The 14,983-nt window shown below is 35.7% G+C and overlaps 1 protein-coding gene across 7 annotated transcripts; it reads left to right on the top strand.

The window, feature by feature from the left end:
- The first annotated feature begins 290 nt into the window (after positions 1-290).
- LOC122401326 (pericentrin-like) lies at positions 291-14,973 on the top strand. Of its 7 annotated transcripts, none has more exons than XM_043403399.1 (19): positions 291-527; positions 826-948; positions 1,077-1,325; positions 1,700-1,882; positions 1,948-2,283; positions 2,497-4,767; positions 5,348-5,488; positions 5,654-5,940; positions 6,023-6,702; positions 6,763-6,890; positions 7,434-7,490; positions 8,180-8,347; positions 9,053-9,118; positions 9,409-9,723; positions 9,793-13,131; positions 13,275-13,562; positions 13,712-13,891; positions 13,968-14,347; positions 14,424-14,973. In XM_043403399.1, the coding sequence occupies exons 1-19, from the start codon at positions 465-467 to the stop codon at positions 14,542-14,544; spliced, it is 9,375 nt and encodes a 3,124-aa protein (XP_043259334.1). In that variant the 5' UTR covers positions 291-464; the 3' UTR covers positions 14,545-14,973. The 7 variants fall into 7 exon arrangements, with proteins under 7 accessions (XP_043259334.1, XP_043259335.1, XP_043259337.1 ...); XM_043403400.1 differs by having other exon boundaries at positions 7,437-7,490; XM_043403402.1 differs by lacking the exon at positions 9,053-9,118.
- Positions 14,974-14,983: the final 10 nt, after the last annotated feature.

Here is a 14,983-nt window from a genome sequence, read left to right on the forward strand (position 1 = left end):
TTTATTACAATACGCTGGTCCGTTTGGATTTCGCTCCTAACTAAAACGCAGTTACATGACTCTGCACTCGACGGTGAGTAATCGGGTTACAATTAATTCCCGTTGTGGCGCTATGTGCATTAAACCTACGTTCACGTGATAGCGTAACAGTACACTTTGCAATACTTGAAATGTTTAGTAACTTCGTTGAAAATGCTTTCATCATATTACGTTACGATGATAGATCACGATCTATCTAATCAAAGATCTATGGTGGAGTACCGGACGCTACATTAATTCGTATTTTTATAAATCGACAACGGTCAACAAACGTTTTACGGAATTTCACAGTGATCGATTGAAACACGTGGTTTGAAATGTAGCGGATGTCGCTCAAACTGATAATTGTTCGTCAGTTAATAATTCAGATCGTTTCATCCTTAAATTATTAATTAAACAATCATTGATATCATTTTATTCGTTAAATGAGTAAAGCAAATGACGACGATGAGCGTAGACGACGCTCTTTGGAGGCGGGCAGAGAGATGGTAGGTCAAACAATTTCTCTCTTTGTTTAACATTATCTATTTCATGTCTCTAAGGTCTATCTATTCAGTTTTATTAGACTTGTGATGTTATTTTTTCGCCCATTTTGTACTACAATAACATGGGTTAAAGAACGTTTAATCGTTAATTGTTATGCCCCTTGTTAAAGGGAAGGGAGTTCCTTGGAACATGTACAAATTAGCTTTGATAAAAAATTCTCCTTTGTATAGTTATTGAATTTTGTACAATATTTATAATAGAAGCTCTGCTCATTCAGAATAAAAATCATATTGATTTTAGTTGGAAAAATACAAGGCAGAAAGGGCTAACAAAGCTAAAGGCTCAGGCCATAGTCAAACGGACGAAGCATCCGATATAGAATCTTTCCATAATGATAAATCTTTAGGACACAGAGAGTCTTATGTAAGAATAACTTTCAAAAAAATGATCATAAATTTATTTATACTTTATATGGATATTATACAAGATATTCTATCAATACATATAAACTGTTTAAGAAGGTACAGAAATATTATTTTGGTAAAATATAGGTGCACGAGGGTGTTTCTTCAAGAGATATGACACAAAGTAGTGTTAGTATGAGTGAAGGGGAAGCAGATGGTGATTTGGAAGGTCTCGCAGGAAGGGTAGCTCAATTAGAAGAGTTACTACAGGGAAAAGAGGCCATAGTTGAAGCTTTACATGCAGAGATAGATCACTTAAGGGCAGAGGCTTCGTCTCCAAATTCCTCACAGAGCAGTATACATGGCAGAGATATTATATCCTTGTATCATACAAAGGTATATTATATCCTTAATACAGTAGTGCCCACTTAACTGACCATGCTTGGGCCTGGTCGCGATCATTTATGTGGGCATGGTTACTTCTCAGAATTCAATGGAGATAAGGAAAGAGGATAAATGCGAGTAAGATATAATAGCTGGCACCCAAAACCATATGTACAATGTATCGATAACGACTGGCGTCAAGTTATGCTTGACATGCTCGATGCCCAAAGCCGCTTGGCTTCTAAGAATTGATGGGATAACCGCGAACAATTAAGTGGGCAAAGATGCTGTCACTTATATGGGCACTACTATAGTTCTCTGAAAAAATATTGGGAGGTTTATTTATGTACACAGTATATGCTAATAGTTGTGCATTTGTTAAACAGTTGCAAGAATTTGAGAAAGCAATAAATCAACGTGATAACCTGATAGAAGAACTGACATGGTCCTTACAACAATCATTATCTTCTAGAGATACTCTTGTTAATCAATTGAGTTCCATGAATGCCATACAGATACCCAGCAAGAGTAATGCTGGCACAGTAAATGATATGGATTTACAAGAAAAGGTAAGCATTGTGAAAAAGATTGTGAAAATCTTGAATTTCCATGCATGGATTGATTTTTTTTCTAGAATGATATCTTAGAAACAACTTTAAGTGATCAAAGATCGTTAATACAAAAATTGACCAGCCAATTGACACAAATTCAAGAACACGTACAAATGCTAGAAATGGAAAAAGAAACGCGAAATGCTGAAATCAGTGACTACAAATTGCAAATAAACAATTTAAACGAAAAAATTCGTAGTGGCGCAGCTGACAAAAATTTAAACATTGCCGAGACTTTGGAGCAGCAGAAACAGTATGAGGCGCGCGTTGACAAAATAAAGCAGGACATGCAACATATTTTAGAAAAATTTACGGCCGAAACTAATATGAATACGACGCGTCATCAACAGGAGTTAAAAGTATGCTGAGTGAAATTATTTTCCTGTTATTAATAGCTTTGTATAAATAAAGAAAAGCAATTAATAATGACCTAAGAATAAGGAATTGAAAGATGACTCAGATTTAAAATACACAAGCTTAATTAAGACCGATTAATCGTTTTTCTTTATTTATTGTACATACAAGCTTTGCCTTGAACGTTTCGAGATCATTTGTTGCATATTATTTTTCAGGAGTTATCAGCGAAAAAAGAGATAGAAATTATGAATATTCAGGAGAAGTATGAAGACCTGTTGAAACAGTTGAAGGAAGAAAATAAAATGTTGGCTGATCGTTTAAACAAAGAGTTACCCGATTTGGAAACTAGGCATGCCAAAGAGCTTTCAATTTTCCAAGCTCAAATGAGTCACTATAAAAAAACTGTTGAGGCTCTAAAATTAGAATTAGTGAATCGTTCGGAGTCTCAGCAAACAGCTCAAGCTGAAGTAAGTCAATACAAATCGAAACTAAATGAGCTAAAAGTGCAGTATGAGAAATCACGACGCACGCAAGAGTTGGACCATCTAAAGGCAAAAGAAATGCTTGCCGAACAAATCAAATTGCATAAACTGCAATTGGAAGAAATGACTTCGAAGTATGTTACTGTAACTGCAATTCTAGAATCAAAAGAAAGTATAGAACGTTCTTTAGAACAAGCTTTAACAGACGCTGCGACGATGAAAGTCGAGAATGAAGGTTTGAAGTTCAAACTAGATGACTTGTCGTCGAGATACTCTGCGGCTCAGTCGTTGATCGAGAACAGTCAAGTTCACGAACGAACTTTGAATAACAAAATTTATGACTTGGAAAAATCCTTGTCAAGACTGAGTGGTATAAACGTAAGCACACTGAGCGAATTAAACGAAACCAGTTATCAAACTTTCGACGAAGTGGCGATTCAATATCAATTAACAAAGCAGAAACTCGAAGAGAAAGCAGAATTGGAGAAGCTTCTAGTTAATCGAATAGATGGTCTCGAAAATGATGTCCGCAAAACGAAAGCGGAGCTAGACGAAGCAAATCTCACTAAAAAGTCATACGAGAAACAGTTGAAGGATATGAAGAATATGTGTGATAAATACAAGTCTGAGCTCAGCCTGTTGAAAAAGAAAGAGCCGAATGGTCAGAATTCTTTACAAACGATTGAGCAGAATAGATTATCTGGTCAAAGTAAAAGAGATGCTGTCAGTGAATTATTGTATAAAACTGAAGAGGATCAACAGGAGATCGAAAAACTTAAAATGTCACTCGAACAAAAAGTAATGGAACTCGCAGAATCTACGAAAAACATATATGATTTGACGGAAAAGCTTAAAAAGTCGGAGGAGGAGTGTCAAGACCTGAAAAATGGATTGGCCATTGCGTGGGCTCAGTGCGCAGAGGTGGAAGAGAAGTTGAATCAAACATTAGCATCAAGCGACAGCAAACTTGACGTTTCAACATCAACGTCAAGTTATAGTAGTAATCTAATGAAGCAATTTCATTCAAATAAAACTATGAATGCTTCTATGAACACAACGCACGATCAAAGTACGGACACAAATAAAGCTTTCTACGAGAATAACGAAGAGCTTGACACTAAGAAAATAACGCTTTTGCAAGCGAAGCTTGCATCAGCGACAGAAGAAAATGAGACATTGTTACAAGAGTTAGAACGATTGAAGGAAGAACTGGTCGATTATGAGGAAGTTAAAAACAAATTAAACCGTTATTCTATGCTCTCGGAGGATTTGTCTATCGAAAAAGAACGTGCATTGGAAGAAAATAGAATTTTGAAGAAGAAACTAGAAAGCATTCATTCGTTACAAGAATTTGTGAATCAATTGAGAGCAGACAAAGAGTCGTTGCACAAAGAGATCGAGGCATTGATTTGCGTTCATAATGAACAAATAAATGCGATAAAAGCTGAAACTGCGGCAGAAATTAATAAAGTGCAATCATTAGCATTAAGCGTAAAAGGAGGTACTACCGAGCTGCATGATTTGAAAGCCGAATTGGAAACGCGCCACGCAAAAGAAATGGAAGAATTACGAATGTACTTCGAGCAGAAATGTTTGCTAATGGAGAAGCAATATTCTGAAGAAATATTTAGCCAACAATCTAAGAAAATGTCTGATAATGACAGTGAAGTGGCAGATTTAACAGAAGGTTTATATTTCGGAGGTGCTGGCGACTGTTTGAACGTTTCAAACATTTCTGAACGTAGTTCGAGAGTTACTTCTCCATTAGGGGATGAACATTTGCAGCTTAATAGAAACAATTTTAACAGTCTTAATAAGTCGGAGCTTGAATATGAGACAACTATTAAAGCTTTGCAACAAGAATTGAAAAATAGAATAATTGAAGTGCAGGATATAAAATTGCATTATGAAAAAGCTTTAGAAGATCAGAAAAATAGGTATGAAAGAGATCTGTATGATAGCAGGGGAGAGAGGCATGGATTTTTACGAAATACGGTGAATGAGGTAAGTGCAATATTTAAATGTGTTTGTACTTATTATTTACGTAATTAACGAACTTCATGTGTGTTACTTTTTCTGTTAATGGTTGAGTATTTTTCTTTGTGTGAAAAAGTTGCTTAATATAAAACAAAAATATACATTTTTTTGTTTGCTCTTTTGCTATACAGTGAACCTCCGTAACCAGGAGGTTTCACTTCATAGTTGGTATGTTTTATCTCAGTAGAAGGGAATAATATATGTTTGTTGAAATAGAATCAAAAAGTCCCAAATAGTTTTGAGAGAAATGCATGATATTTCAATTTGTAATGAATGTAAGCTATGTATATGTTTTCTTAATTTGCGTTTGGAAAAGATCAGCGTTTAAACAATTTCGGTCATCGAAGTTACGAGTAGGACTTATTGCTTTAAAGAATTGTAGTTCTATAGGATCATGTTTGAGTAGCTTCCAATTAATAGAGTGTATAGTTGGAAAGAAATTACGGATTTGGAACTTAAGAAGTTCCTTCAAACTAAATAGAATCGCGACGTGTAGTTTCTCTTGTAACTAACATGCTATTGTGTGATCATACATGTGTGCATGCAGCATTGTCAAACAGAATGGGATGCGGGTGCGTTGGAAAACGGTGAATTAACGCAACTGCGAGCGGCCTACAACCATCAATTGGAAGAACAAATTGCACTAGCTAAAGTGGATATTGTCAATGCGCTTCAAGAACAAATTCAGGTAGCTTTAGATTTAAACACGCGAATTTCTGACAAACTATTTTGCAGAAAACAGAAGAAGTACATTTTTTCCTTGCAAGAAATAGGACTTGGTTAAATTTATTTAAATATAGTGTTTATAGTGAATTAATATACTATTTTTACACTGATGCTATTTATTAAACAGGCGCTTTTAATGGTCGAGTCGGACGCAGAGGACAATTGGTCGTCAGAGTTACTAGAATTGCGTGATAAACTTACCAACAACGCAAAACGTGAAATGCAGTTGCTGAAAGAAACACATACTGCAGAACTATGTCGTTTGAAAGAGGAGCATTCGCGTAACGTAGCCAGAATGATTGATCGCCATCAAGAGGAACTGAATAAAATTAGGGTAGACAGTGGTCCTAGTTATGACGGAAAACGAGATTCTAACAAAATTTTGCACGTGGATCGCAAAATTCTTGAAGAAAGGTATTTACATCTTAACAGGATTAAACATTTTTATGAGCCCCTATTGTACTTACAAGATACATTTTCCATTTTTATCCAACAGAAATAGTTTGAGTAAAACATGTGCCACTCTCAAGACTTTGGTTGAAGAGTTAATAAAGTACTTCGTTATATGCGAAGAAGAAGTGAATAACACTCTTACCATTGAAGTTCTTAAAAGACAATTATGCGATAGTGTTAGTAGTGAAAAGTCTGCCCAGGTTGAGGAAATTCAAAAATTGGAAAGTCAAGACTCTAGCACTGCGTTAAATTCTTCGCAGATAAGGATTCAGAGAGTTCATTTCGCTCCGCAAACTACCGAAATAATATCTATAATAAACAGCGATACCGAAAACTTGCCAACTATAATGAAGGAAAATGATGATATTACTGAGAAACTAAAACAAGAATTGAACAATTGCATACGTCGTTTGAAGACCGAAAGCGCTGAAATTCTCGGTACTACATTGACCACTGATGGTGATCGACGTAGCGCACTTGCAAAGCAGATTACATGGATAAATAAAGTGAACGAGGAGCTTACTTTGAAGTTGCGCCATGCAGAATTCCTGATCGTAGGTTACCAAGAAGAAACGGAACAACTAAAAGTTACGATCCTTGATCTCCAGAGAAAGTTGATAAACCTGGAAAATAAGAAAGAAATCATAACAGAAGGATATGGAGAGAACAACGAAGTTACCAGCGACATTACGCTGCAAGATTTTTCACAACTACAAGAAAAAGGTAACATTGTAAAGTCGACTTCATGATAAATATCGTTTGTAAGTGTTATTCATTTTCTAGCGAGGCATGTATTATCGAACGGAGGGGGAGACAGTACAGAACTGTTACAACTGATAGAGGAATTGTGCAGGCAAAGTGAGAAATTAATGGAAGATGCAAGAAAAGAGAAAGAAGACCTGCAACAACAGGTAAATTTAATGTTTCTCCTCCGATGAGTGCACCAATTGCATGAATTTTCATTACATAGAATTGGTATGCTACATAAGACGAAATTGTGGTGTATTGCATATTGAAAATGAGTTATGTATTTGGTAGTTCATAATATTCATGTTTTATCTGTATCTATGAGCTTTAGTATTCGTATATTGCACAAGATATTATTGTTCATAGCGAATAGTAAAATCACGGTGTTCTACCATATTCAGTCTCATTATTCGTATAAATATATATTTTCATACAACTTTTTTGTTCCGATTAAAAATGAAAAGTTTTCTAAGTTTATTCGTTTTGATTAATTCTTAATTAAATACGTATTAATTGGTTGTTTAAAGAAAAATATTTCAGATAACAAATGCAATTTTGTTCAAATATCACAAAGTGACGGAAAAAATTTATTACAAATATTATGAATAAATGTATATATATTTTAATGAAAAAATTCGACGGGTAAAATTGTATGGCTCTGTGATGCAGTTTTTAAAGAATTGATCGGCGTTCTGTTATCTTGCCAGCAGGTGCCTTTAGAACCTACTCCTCCCCCATACATTCACAGGGTTTGCCGCCGAAAGGTAAATTATAGAAATACTAATACTATTTTAAAAGCTGCTCCGTAAGTTAATCGTAATTTTAACCGCATTTGAACAATTTTTAACGGTAAATTGAAAACGCTATGAATCTATTTCATTCTTATAAAACGCTCTGCCTGGAAATTCACTAATCGTCATACCATTCTGATTTCATAATACAACAATCATAACAGAAAATAACAGTAACTTCCTACCAATTAACCACAGCATGTATAATTATGGTGTATTGTTTTTTTATTTTTATTTTGCATGTATCTAATCAATACTGTAAAGTAACTTTTTTATTCTAGCAATTTATGATAATTATACAATCTTTTTAATAGCAGTAAAACACTAAGTGTTAGATGCGACTCGAAAAAGATAGAAATTTTGCAGAATATTCCTTTCGAATGCTTTTTTTTTGTTTGGCATAAATGCACTCTTTTTTTAAATTATAGAGGCATGCCGATTATAGTGTTCACTGCAATTGCATTTTACTCATTGTCGGATGTGAACTAATATTTTGCGTTGATGATGTATTCAAATTTTATTATGTATTTATTTAACAGTATTTTTTTAACAGACATTTATTACTCATTTTAAATTCAATGTGTGGTTTATAAATTATTCGATTATTACCTTTTTTTTCAAGTTGACTTCAACATCAATTTTAATATTTCAAAAATGTATAGATCGAGGCAGCAGACAAACAATTAAAAGCAACACGAAGATTCTTGGATGAACAGGCAAGCGAGAGAGAAGTGGAACGAGATGAAACCACGAAGCAAATACATATTTTGCAAGAACAACTTAAAGATCGTGAACGCGAAAAGGAACGGGATCTACGCATCACATCCGAGGTACGTTTATGAATATTTTGCATTCGTTATAAAAGAAGAAAGGACAATCAAGGGTGGCCGCAGTTTTAAAACGCGTACGAAATATTTAAAATTAAAATTATACCTTCAACTAAAACGGTATACAATTTAAACTGAAATAATTATACGCACTCAACGTGACTGCTTTTTTGGAAATTAAACAAATATAAAATACTACTTATAATTGTTGGTTTAGTTGTAATTTAATTGTATGGTTACATGAAAGTCAAGTATAAGAGCTAAACCTTTAAATTAATAATTTTTATTTGTTTTGGATTGGGTTTTTTCTCATAATCTTTCCTGATTTTTTAAATATTTAAAAACAATTCAGCTAATCGATAATTTATGGGAATTTACATGTCAACTTATTTTGTTTTTATAGCCGTCGTTATGTATATTAGCATTTCTCAAATTGTGATCCGCAAACCTCGGCAGAGGGAGATAAATAAAAGTGTATTATAGTATTACACACTAAATATTTTCACATTTAGTTCTGTGCATTGCTTTGGTAAACATTGGTCCACCAAAATATTTTCTTTATAAAGGTTCGCGGAAAGATGAAGTTTGAGAAATACTGATCTGTACTACACTGTAATTAGACAGCTTATAACACGCATTGTCACTAATTGTATTAACACGAGTTTTCCTGCACTCTGGTTTCGGTTTTCTGTTTGTTGCACAAAGCAGACTACACTATCACCTGAACCAACGTCAGACGTCCCTGTGCTTCAAGCATCTGACATCAGTATAGCTGTGAGTTGTATTCTATTTATTATATTGATCAGTATATTCGACAGGATTTCAGATATACAGGATGGTAGACAGTATAAAATATAGATTTTACTTTAATAAAAATCAAGTTAGTTTTTATGCATGCAATTATATTTGGTTTGGAAGCTTGTATCTGAACATGATATTCACTTTAACAAAATACTTGTATGCTTTACACGTTGGTGGTGCTTCTTCATAACTAGTTATGGTTGTGGTTATATAGATTGAAATAATAGTTAAAAACTTTTATTAAAGAATTGAATGAAATTCAGGTGGAGGCTCTAGAGTCTCAGATGCGAGAGATGTCCTCCCTTATATCGGACACAGAGGCTAAAAAAACAGAAACTGAGAGTGAATTGAAAGCAGCTGTCGATAAGATCTGGGTGCTCAGAGAAATCATTACTGATTTGGAACAGCAACTACAAATGAAAACAGAGAAAGAAGAATCATTGCAAATTCAAATAAATCAACTAGAAACAGTGATCGCGGTCCAAACTAAGAACCAACATGAATTGGTACAGGAACTGGATTCGATTAAAATGGGTAGTGAAAGTAAACATCTCAACGAACATATAAGTCTGTTACAGGTAAGTTTTGGAGAACTTATTAAACTTTCCTAGAATATGTTTTTTTATTTAATAAATATAATTTTCAAGGAGGAATTAAAAAAGCACAAGTTAAGTTCGGAACAGTTTAACGTCAATTCTGCTGCGTTAAAGCAAATGAAAACAGAACTTCGCGAGATGCAAATACAATTGGACAAGAGGATCAAAGATTTAGAATCTGCTCACATGTGTAGCTCTAATTTGAGTTTGAGTCAACCAAGCGAAGATGTTTCCATCAGAGAACAGATAGATGCGTCGCGTTGTCCTACTCCGGACGATCCTACTTTACCGCCAATGTTGCCTCTCGATCAATTGCTCAAACTCAAGGAGAAAATGATGAAACATGCCAGGGCCGAAGAAGTTGTGTTCAAGAGAATCAAGGATTTAGAAATGCAAGTGTCGTCTCTCAAGAATCAGAACGAGGACCTACAGGCTGAACAAGAGATCTTGCAGCAAACTGCATCCGAACAGTTGTTCCAAATAGAAGTAATGCGTGGCCGATTGGAACAACATAAACAAAATGCCCCGTTTGCTCAAAGACAGGCTACGTCGCGTTTAGAATTGCAACTTCACGAAGCCACTACGAAATTTGAATCGTTAGAACGAACCATTGCCGACAAAGATTTGGAGTTGAAGGATATGAAGAATCAATTGGACAGAGTTAATCAGCTGTTGCAAGAGAAAGAAGCAGAAATTGCAAATATCGTGCAGGTGGAGGGCACTACAATCCAAAAATTGAAAGAGCATTTGGAAGTTGCCGAGGAAGAAAAGAGAATTCTACAGGCACAGGTCGGTGTCCAAGAACACGCTCAGTTAGAGTTGCCACGGTTGATCGATAGTATGTTGGCAGACAAGAACGAAGAGATAGATCACCTGAAGGAACATTTATCCAAGAAAGAGAAACAACTTGAATTATATTCCTCCTTAAATTTGGACGAAACGCAATTACGAGAGTTGGCGCGACAAGCAGACGCAAAGAATAGTGCTCGTACGTTGAGTGATATTTTGTCTCTTCATTCGGAATGCGAAGAAACGACAGAAGCTATTCGAGGGATGAGCGTAAATCAAATACTTCCCGATATGTCTGCTTTCAAAGTTCCTAGTTCACTTATGTCATCTAAAAACGCAGACGAGTCTATGGTGCCTTTAATTAATACTTCTAATATGGTCATACAAGTGCCGCCTCTGGATCTTGGAACTCATTCTCAGAGTTCGTCAGCCACACCTAATCAGCCATCTGTAGGTATAGAATTGTTACATAGTGGATTTGAATCAAAAACTTCAGGGAACAGCGTATCGATGGACGAGACAGATCATCTCTTACAATCGAGACAAAGAAACAACAAGATACATGAGTCCCCAGAAAGAGAATCCGATGGTAGGAATGAGAGCAATAATGAGAACAAATTGTATGTTACATCGATAAAGCATACGCAGACTTCCATTAACGAGACAATTAAGGAAATAGAGAACCTGGAGAATCAATTGCAAACTGTGCGGGAGGAGTTACAGATGAAATCAACGATTCTAGAAAAACGCGAGACAGACTTGATGGCTTTGCAAAAACATTACGAAGAACAGCAGCTAGAATTCAGGGAAGTGGTCGAGACACTCGCGAGAGACAAATGCTTCTATCAGAACCAATACGAGTTGTCGCACGCGTCCGAAAGTAAAATAAAGAAAGATCTGCAGGAAATAGAGAATGTTCTAAAATTGAAAATCGAAGAGATCGAAGAGCATAAGAATAAAATGCAAGTGAATCAGAAAATTATAATGGAATTAAATTTGGAAAATACAAAACTGAAGGACACGGAAGAAAAGGCACAAGAACAGGCAAGAAAATTCAGTACTTTGTTACAGGAAAGAATAAAGGAATTACAAAATCTGAGGGACGCGATCTTTGAGAAAGATATCACTATTGAAACTATTCAAACGCGCAACATCGAGATAGAGAACGAGAACAAACAGCTGTACGAGTTTAAGACCAAATATCAATCGTCTAAGCAGGAGATCATGGAGTGTCAGAACGAGATTCAGAGACTGAGGGAAGGTCTGAATAATAGAGATCAAATCATCAGACGATTGGAAGATATGGCTAGACGTAGCAGCTTCTCAGGAACATCTTCACCTTCAAATGAGAAGGATCAAGAGATACATCATTTGCAGGAATATTTGAAGGAAAAGGATAAAGTTATACGTCAGATGAGTGACGACAGCAAAAGCTTGCATAGGGCTTTGGAGACGATACAGAACAAAATGAAGGAATCTGGAAACGTGGTGGAATTAAGAAGGAAACTGAAAGACGAACGAAAACTAAACACTGAATTACGAGACGTGGTAGAAAAATTGAGCCACGAATTGTCCGACCTAAAATTATCTGCACAACGATTACAGGACGATACTGATATCGAGGACATGGTACAGAGAGAACTAAATTTGTCAGCACATCTAGACAGGCAAATTATGAATGCTATTGAAAGCGATGCAGAGGATAATGCGTGCAGAGTAGAAAAACAAACTCAGCACCAAGATCATCAGGAAGGAGTACAAAGAGGTATGGAACTGAAATTGCAATTAAGTCAAGCCAATAAAATTAACGAAGAATTAAAGAATCTGAAAGATGATTTAGAGATTGAGAGAGGAATACTTAAATGTCAAATTGCGGAGTACGAAGGACGGATCTTTCAACTTACATCAAATTTGGCAGAAGAGTCTAAGAAAGTGGCAAAACTCGACGAAGAACTGTCGTCTGAGAAGAACGTAATCCGATCGTTGAAGATTCAAATTGAGAAGGAGCATAGAGCGATGAAGTCTGGACATATTCAAGATTCGGAGTTGATCGAATTCCTTCAACATAAGCTAAAGACATCTCTAGACAACGAAGCGAAACTTCGCAATGACCTTTCGTTATTACGTCAAGAACACAAAAGTCTGGAAATACAGTTGAGCTTGATGAAAGATCACGTACAGTCTCAGAAAGCGGACGACTTGCCAAAACTGACTGACCTTTTGGAAACCGAGCGGAAGAAATACTTGACCCTCGTAGAAAACTTTGAGAAAGCAGAGCGAAATAATGCGGAATTGAGAGATACTGTAAGGAAATTGCAGATGGAAAAGAATCGTTTCGAGAAACAGTTAGAGGTGGAAGTAGACGAAAAAGAGAAACTGATAAGTAGCCTGGCTTTGATCGAAGGAATCAAAGACCATCTGCAAACTGATCTCAGGCGTACCAAAGAGGATTTCAAGGCTCGAGAGAAGGAGTGCGAGTGGCTACAAAAAAGGATCAAATCTATGTCCGATACAGAAAATAGAAGACAGGAGCAAAGTACTACCGAACATAATGAGCTTAAGGCATTAAGAAGGGAAATAAATAACGCGAGGGAAGTTATGGTTAGTATACATACTGTAGGGAACTGGTGAGTTTGCAAGTTTGTGAGTTCGCAACTTACCAGCTTCCTATATTACTTTAATTTTATAACGTTCCGTTTGCAACGCAATTGAAAATTTTTTAATTAAGATTCTTTCTTGGATAGATGGATTTAGAAGCTGATATGAAACAATCAAAGAGAGAAGTAACGGAATCCCTTGAACGGGAAATGAAACTAGCTGAAACTTTGGAGACTCTCAGAGAAAGAGAAACAGATTTGCTTAAGAGATTGTCCGCCTGCAAGGACGAAGAGCAGAAGTTAAGAGATACAATAATCGAGTTGCAACAGGATCTGAGAGCGACCATTAAAAGGGAATCAGATCTTTCAAAAGAATTGAAAAGCAAATTTACAGGAGAGAAGAATGTACCTGCCAAATTTATACAGAAAATTAAGGTAATATAACTTAAATAAGGAACCAATAATTTGCATAATACAAAGTATCAAATGTTACACTGTGTCCGCGGTAAAATGTCTTGATTATCCCGTACAATGGCCAACATGACTGTAACGAAAGTGTTAATGACCAACACTCTGTTTAATAGGATCTTAGCGATATCAATGAAAAGTACGCAAATGAAAAGAGTGTGCTTCAAGAAAAGCTCATTAAAGCACGGGAAGAGAAGGAGCAACTTAGTCAACGGGTAAAACTACTTGAAGCTCAAGTGAAGCGAAGTAGAAGCTCTCAAGACGTAAACGTATTAAGTCCAGATTATGTGGACAAGGTAATTTTTTGCTTCACGATATAGTTACCTCCTACTTTCTTTTTGTATTTGCCTATAATAATGTTTGTCTTTGCAGTTGCACCACTTTTATGGAAAATATATGCGAGCAGAAAGTAGACGGAAAGCCTTAACGTATCAAAAACGTTATTTATTAACCATTGTAGGCGGTTACCAGCTTTCAGAAGAAAACACGTTAACGATTCTATCTCAGTTAACTAAAGAACAACGATCTTATACTATCATAGCTCGCAATAAAAAATCGCCGAAAGTACGTTTCAAGAGTGCAGCGCTGGTTTTCGTCAGTATACACAGAATGAAATGGTTGATTTTGAGGTCATCTATTGGCAAACGAATAGGGGTCAAGACGTTATTATGGAATGTGGATCAGGCATTTATACCGGTGCAAAAAGTTACTACGAATCATTCGCCTCCCGTTCGAGAAAAACCGACATCAAAGTAAGTACGCACATTGTGAGCATATATTAACATTAAAGCGAATACTTTAATTTTGGAAATTTGATTGCCCTTTCAGTGGTGATGGTGGCTTTGGAGAATTTGCGCTTGAACAGTATTATCAACGGTTAAAAAATATTCAAGAGACATTAGGTTTAGCAATGGTGGAGTGTGCGAGTCGTCAGATTCTTCCAGAATAGTATTACGAACGTCTAAGTCCTGTAAACATTAAGATACGAGCGTGAAATATGCTCAGAGACTGTGATTGAAGTATCATGATTTTAAATGCAGCCACTAGTGCATGGCTTGCATGGGATTGCTGTTCCCATTTGTGTCGACGAATGGAAACAATTGTAAACGGGGCATTTTAGTCAAAAATGTTGTTAAAATTTTATTCTTTCTTTCATGTATTTTTCTTACAGAGTAAATAGAAACTATAGCATACAGACTGCAATTGTTAATACGCGTCAAGCCTTCGCACGTTTATTTTATCATAATCTACCGTGTGCTATTTACGTTAGTATCTTTGTTTTAAATACTGCAGAGAAGAACAAATACATTAGTTCTAAATAAACGTACTCATTTATCACATTTTACCAAAGTTACGATAAACTATAGTTTTAATCATATTGTTAGTCC

The sequence above is a fragment of the Colletes gigas genome, unplaced genomic scaffold, assembly GCF_013123115.1.
Source record: "Colletes gigas isolate AHSC1104 unplaced genomic scaffold, ASM1312311v1 Colletes_gigas_Sc00023, whole genome shotgun sequence".
NCBI classification, from domain to species: Eukaryota; Metazoa; Arthropoda; class Insecta; order Hymenoptera; family Colletidae; genus Colletes; species Colletes gigas.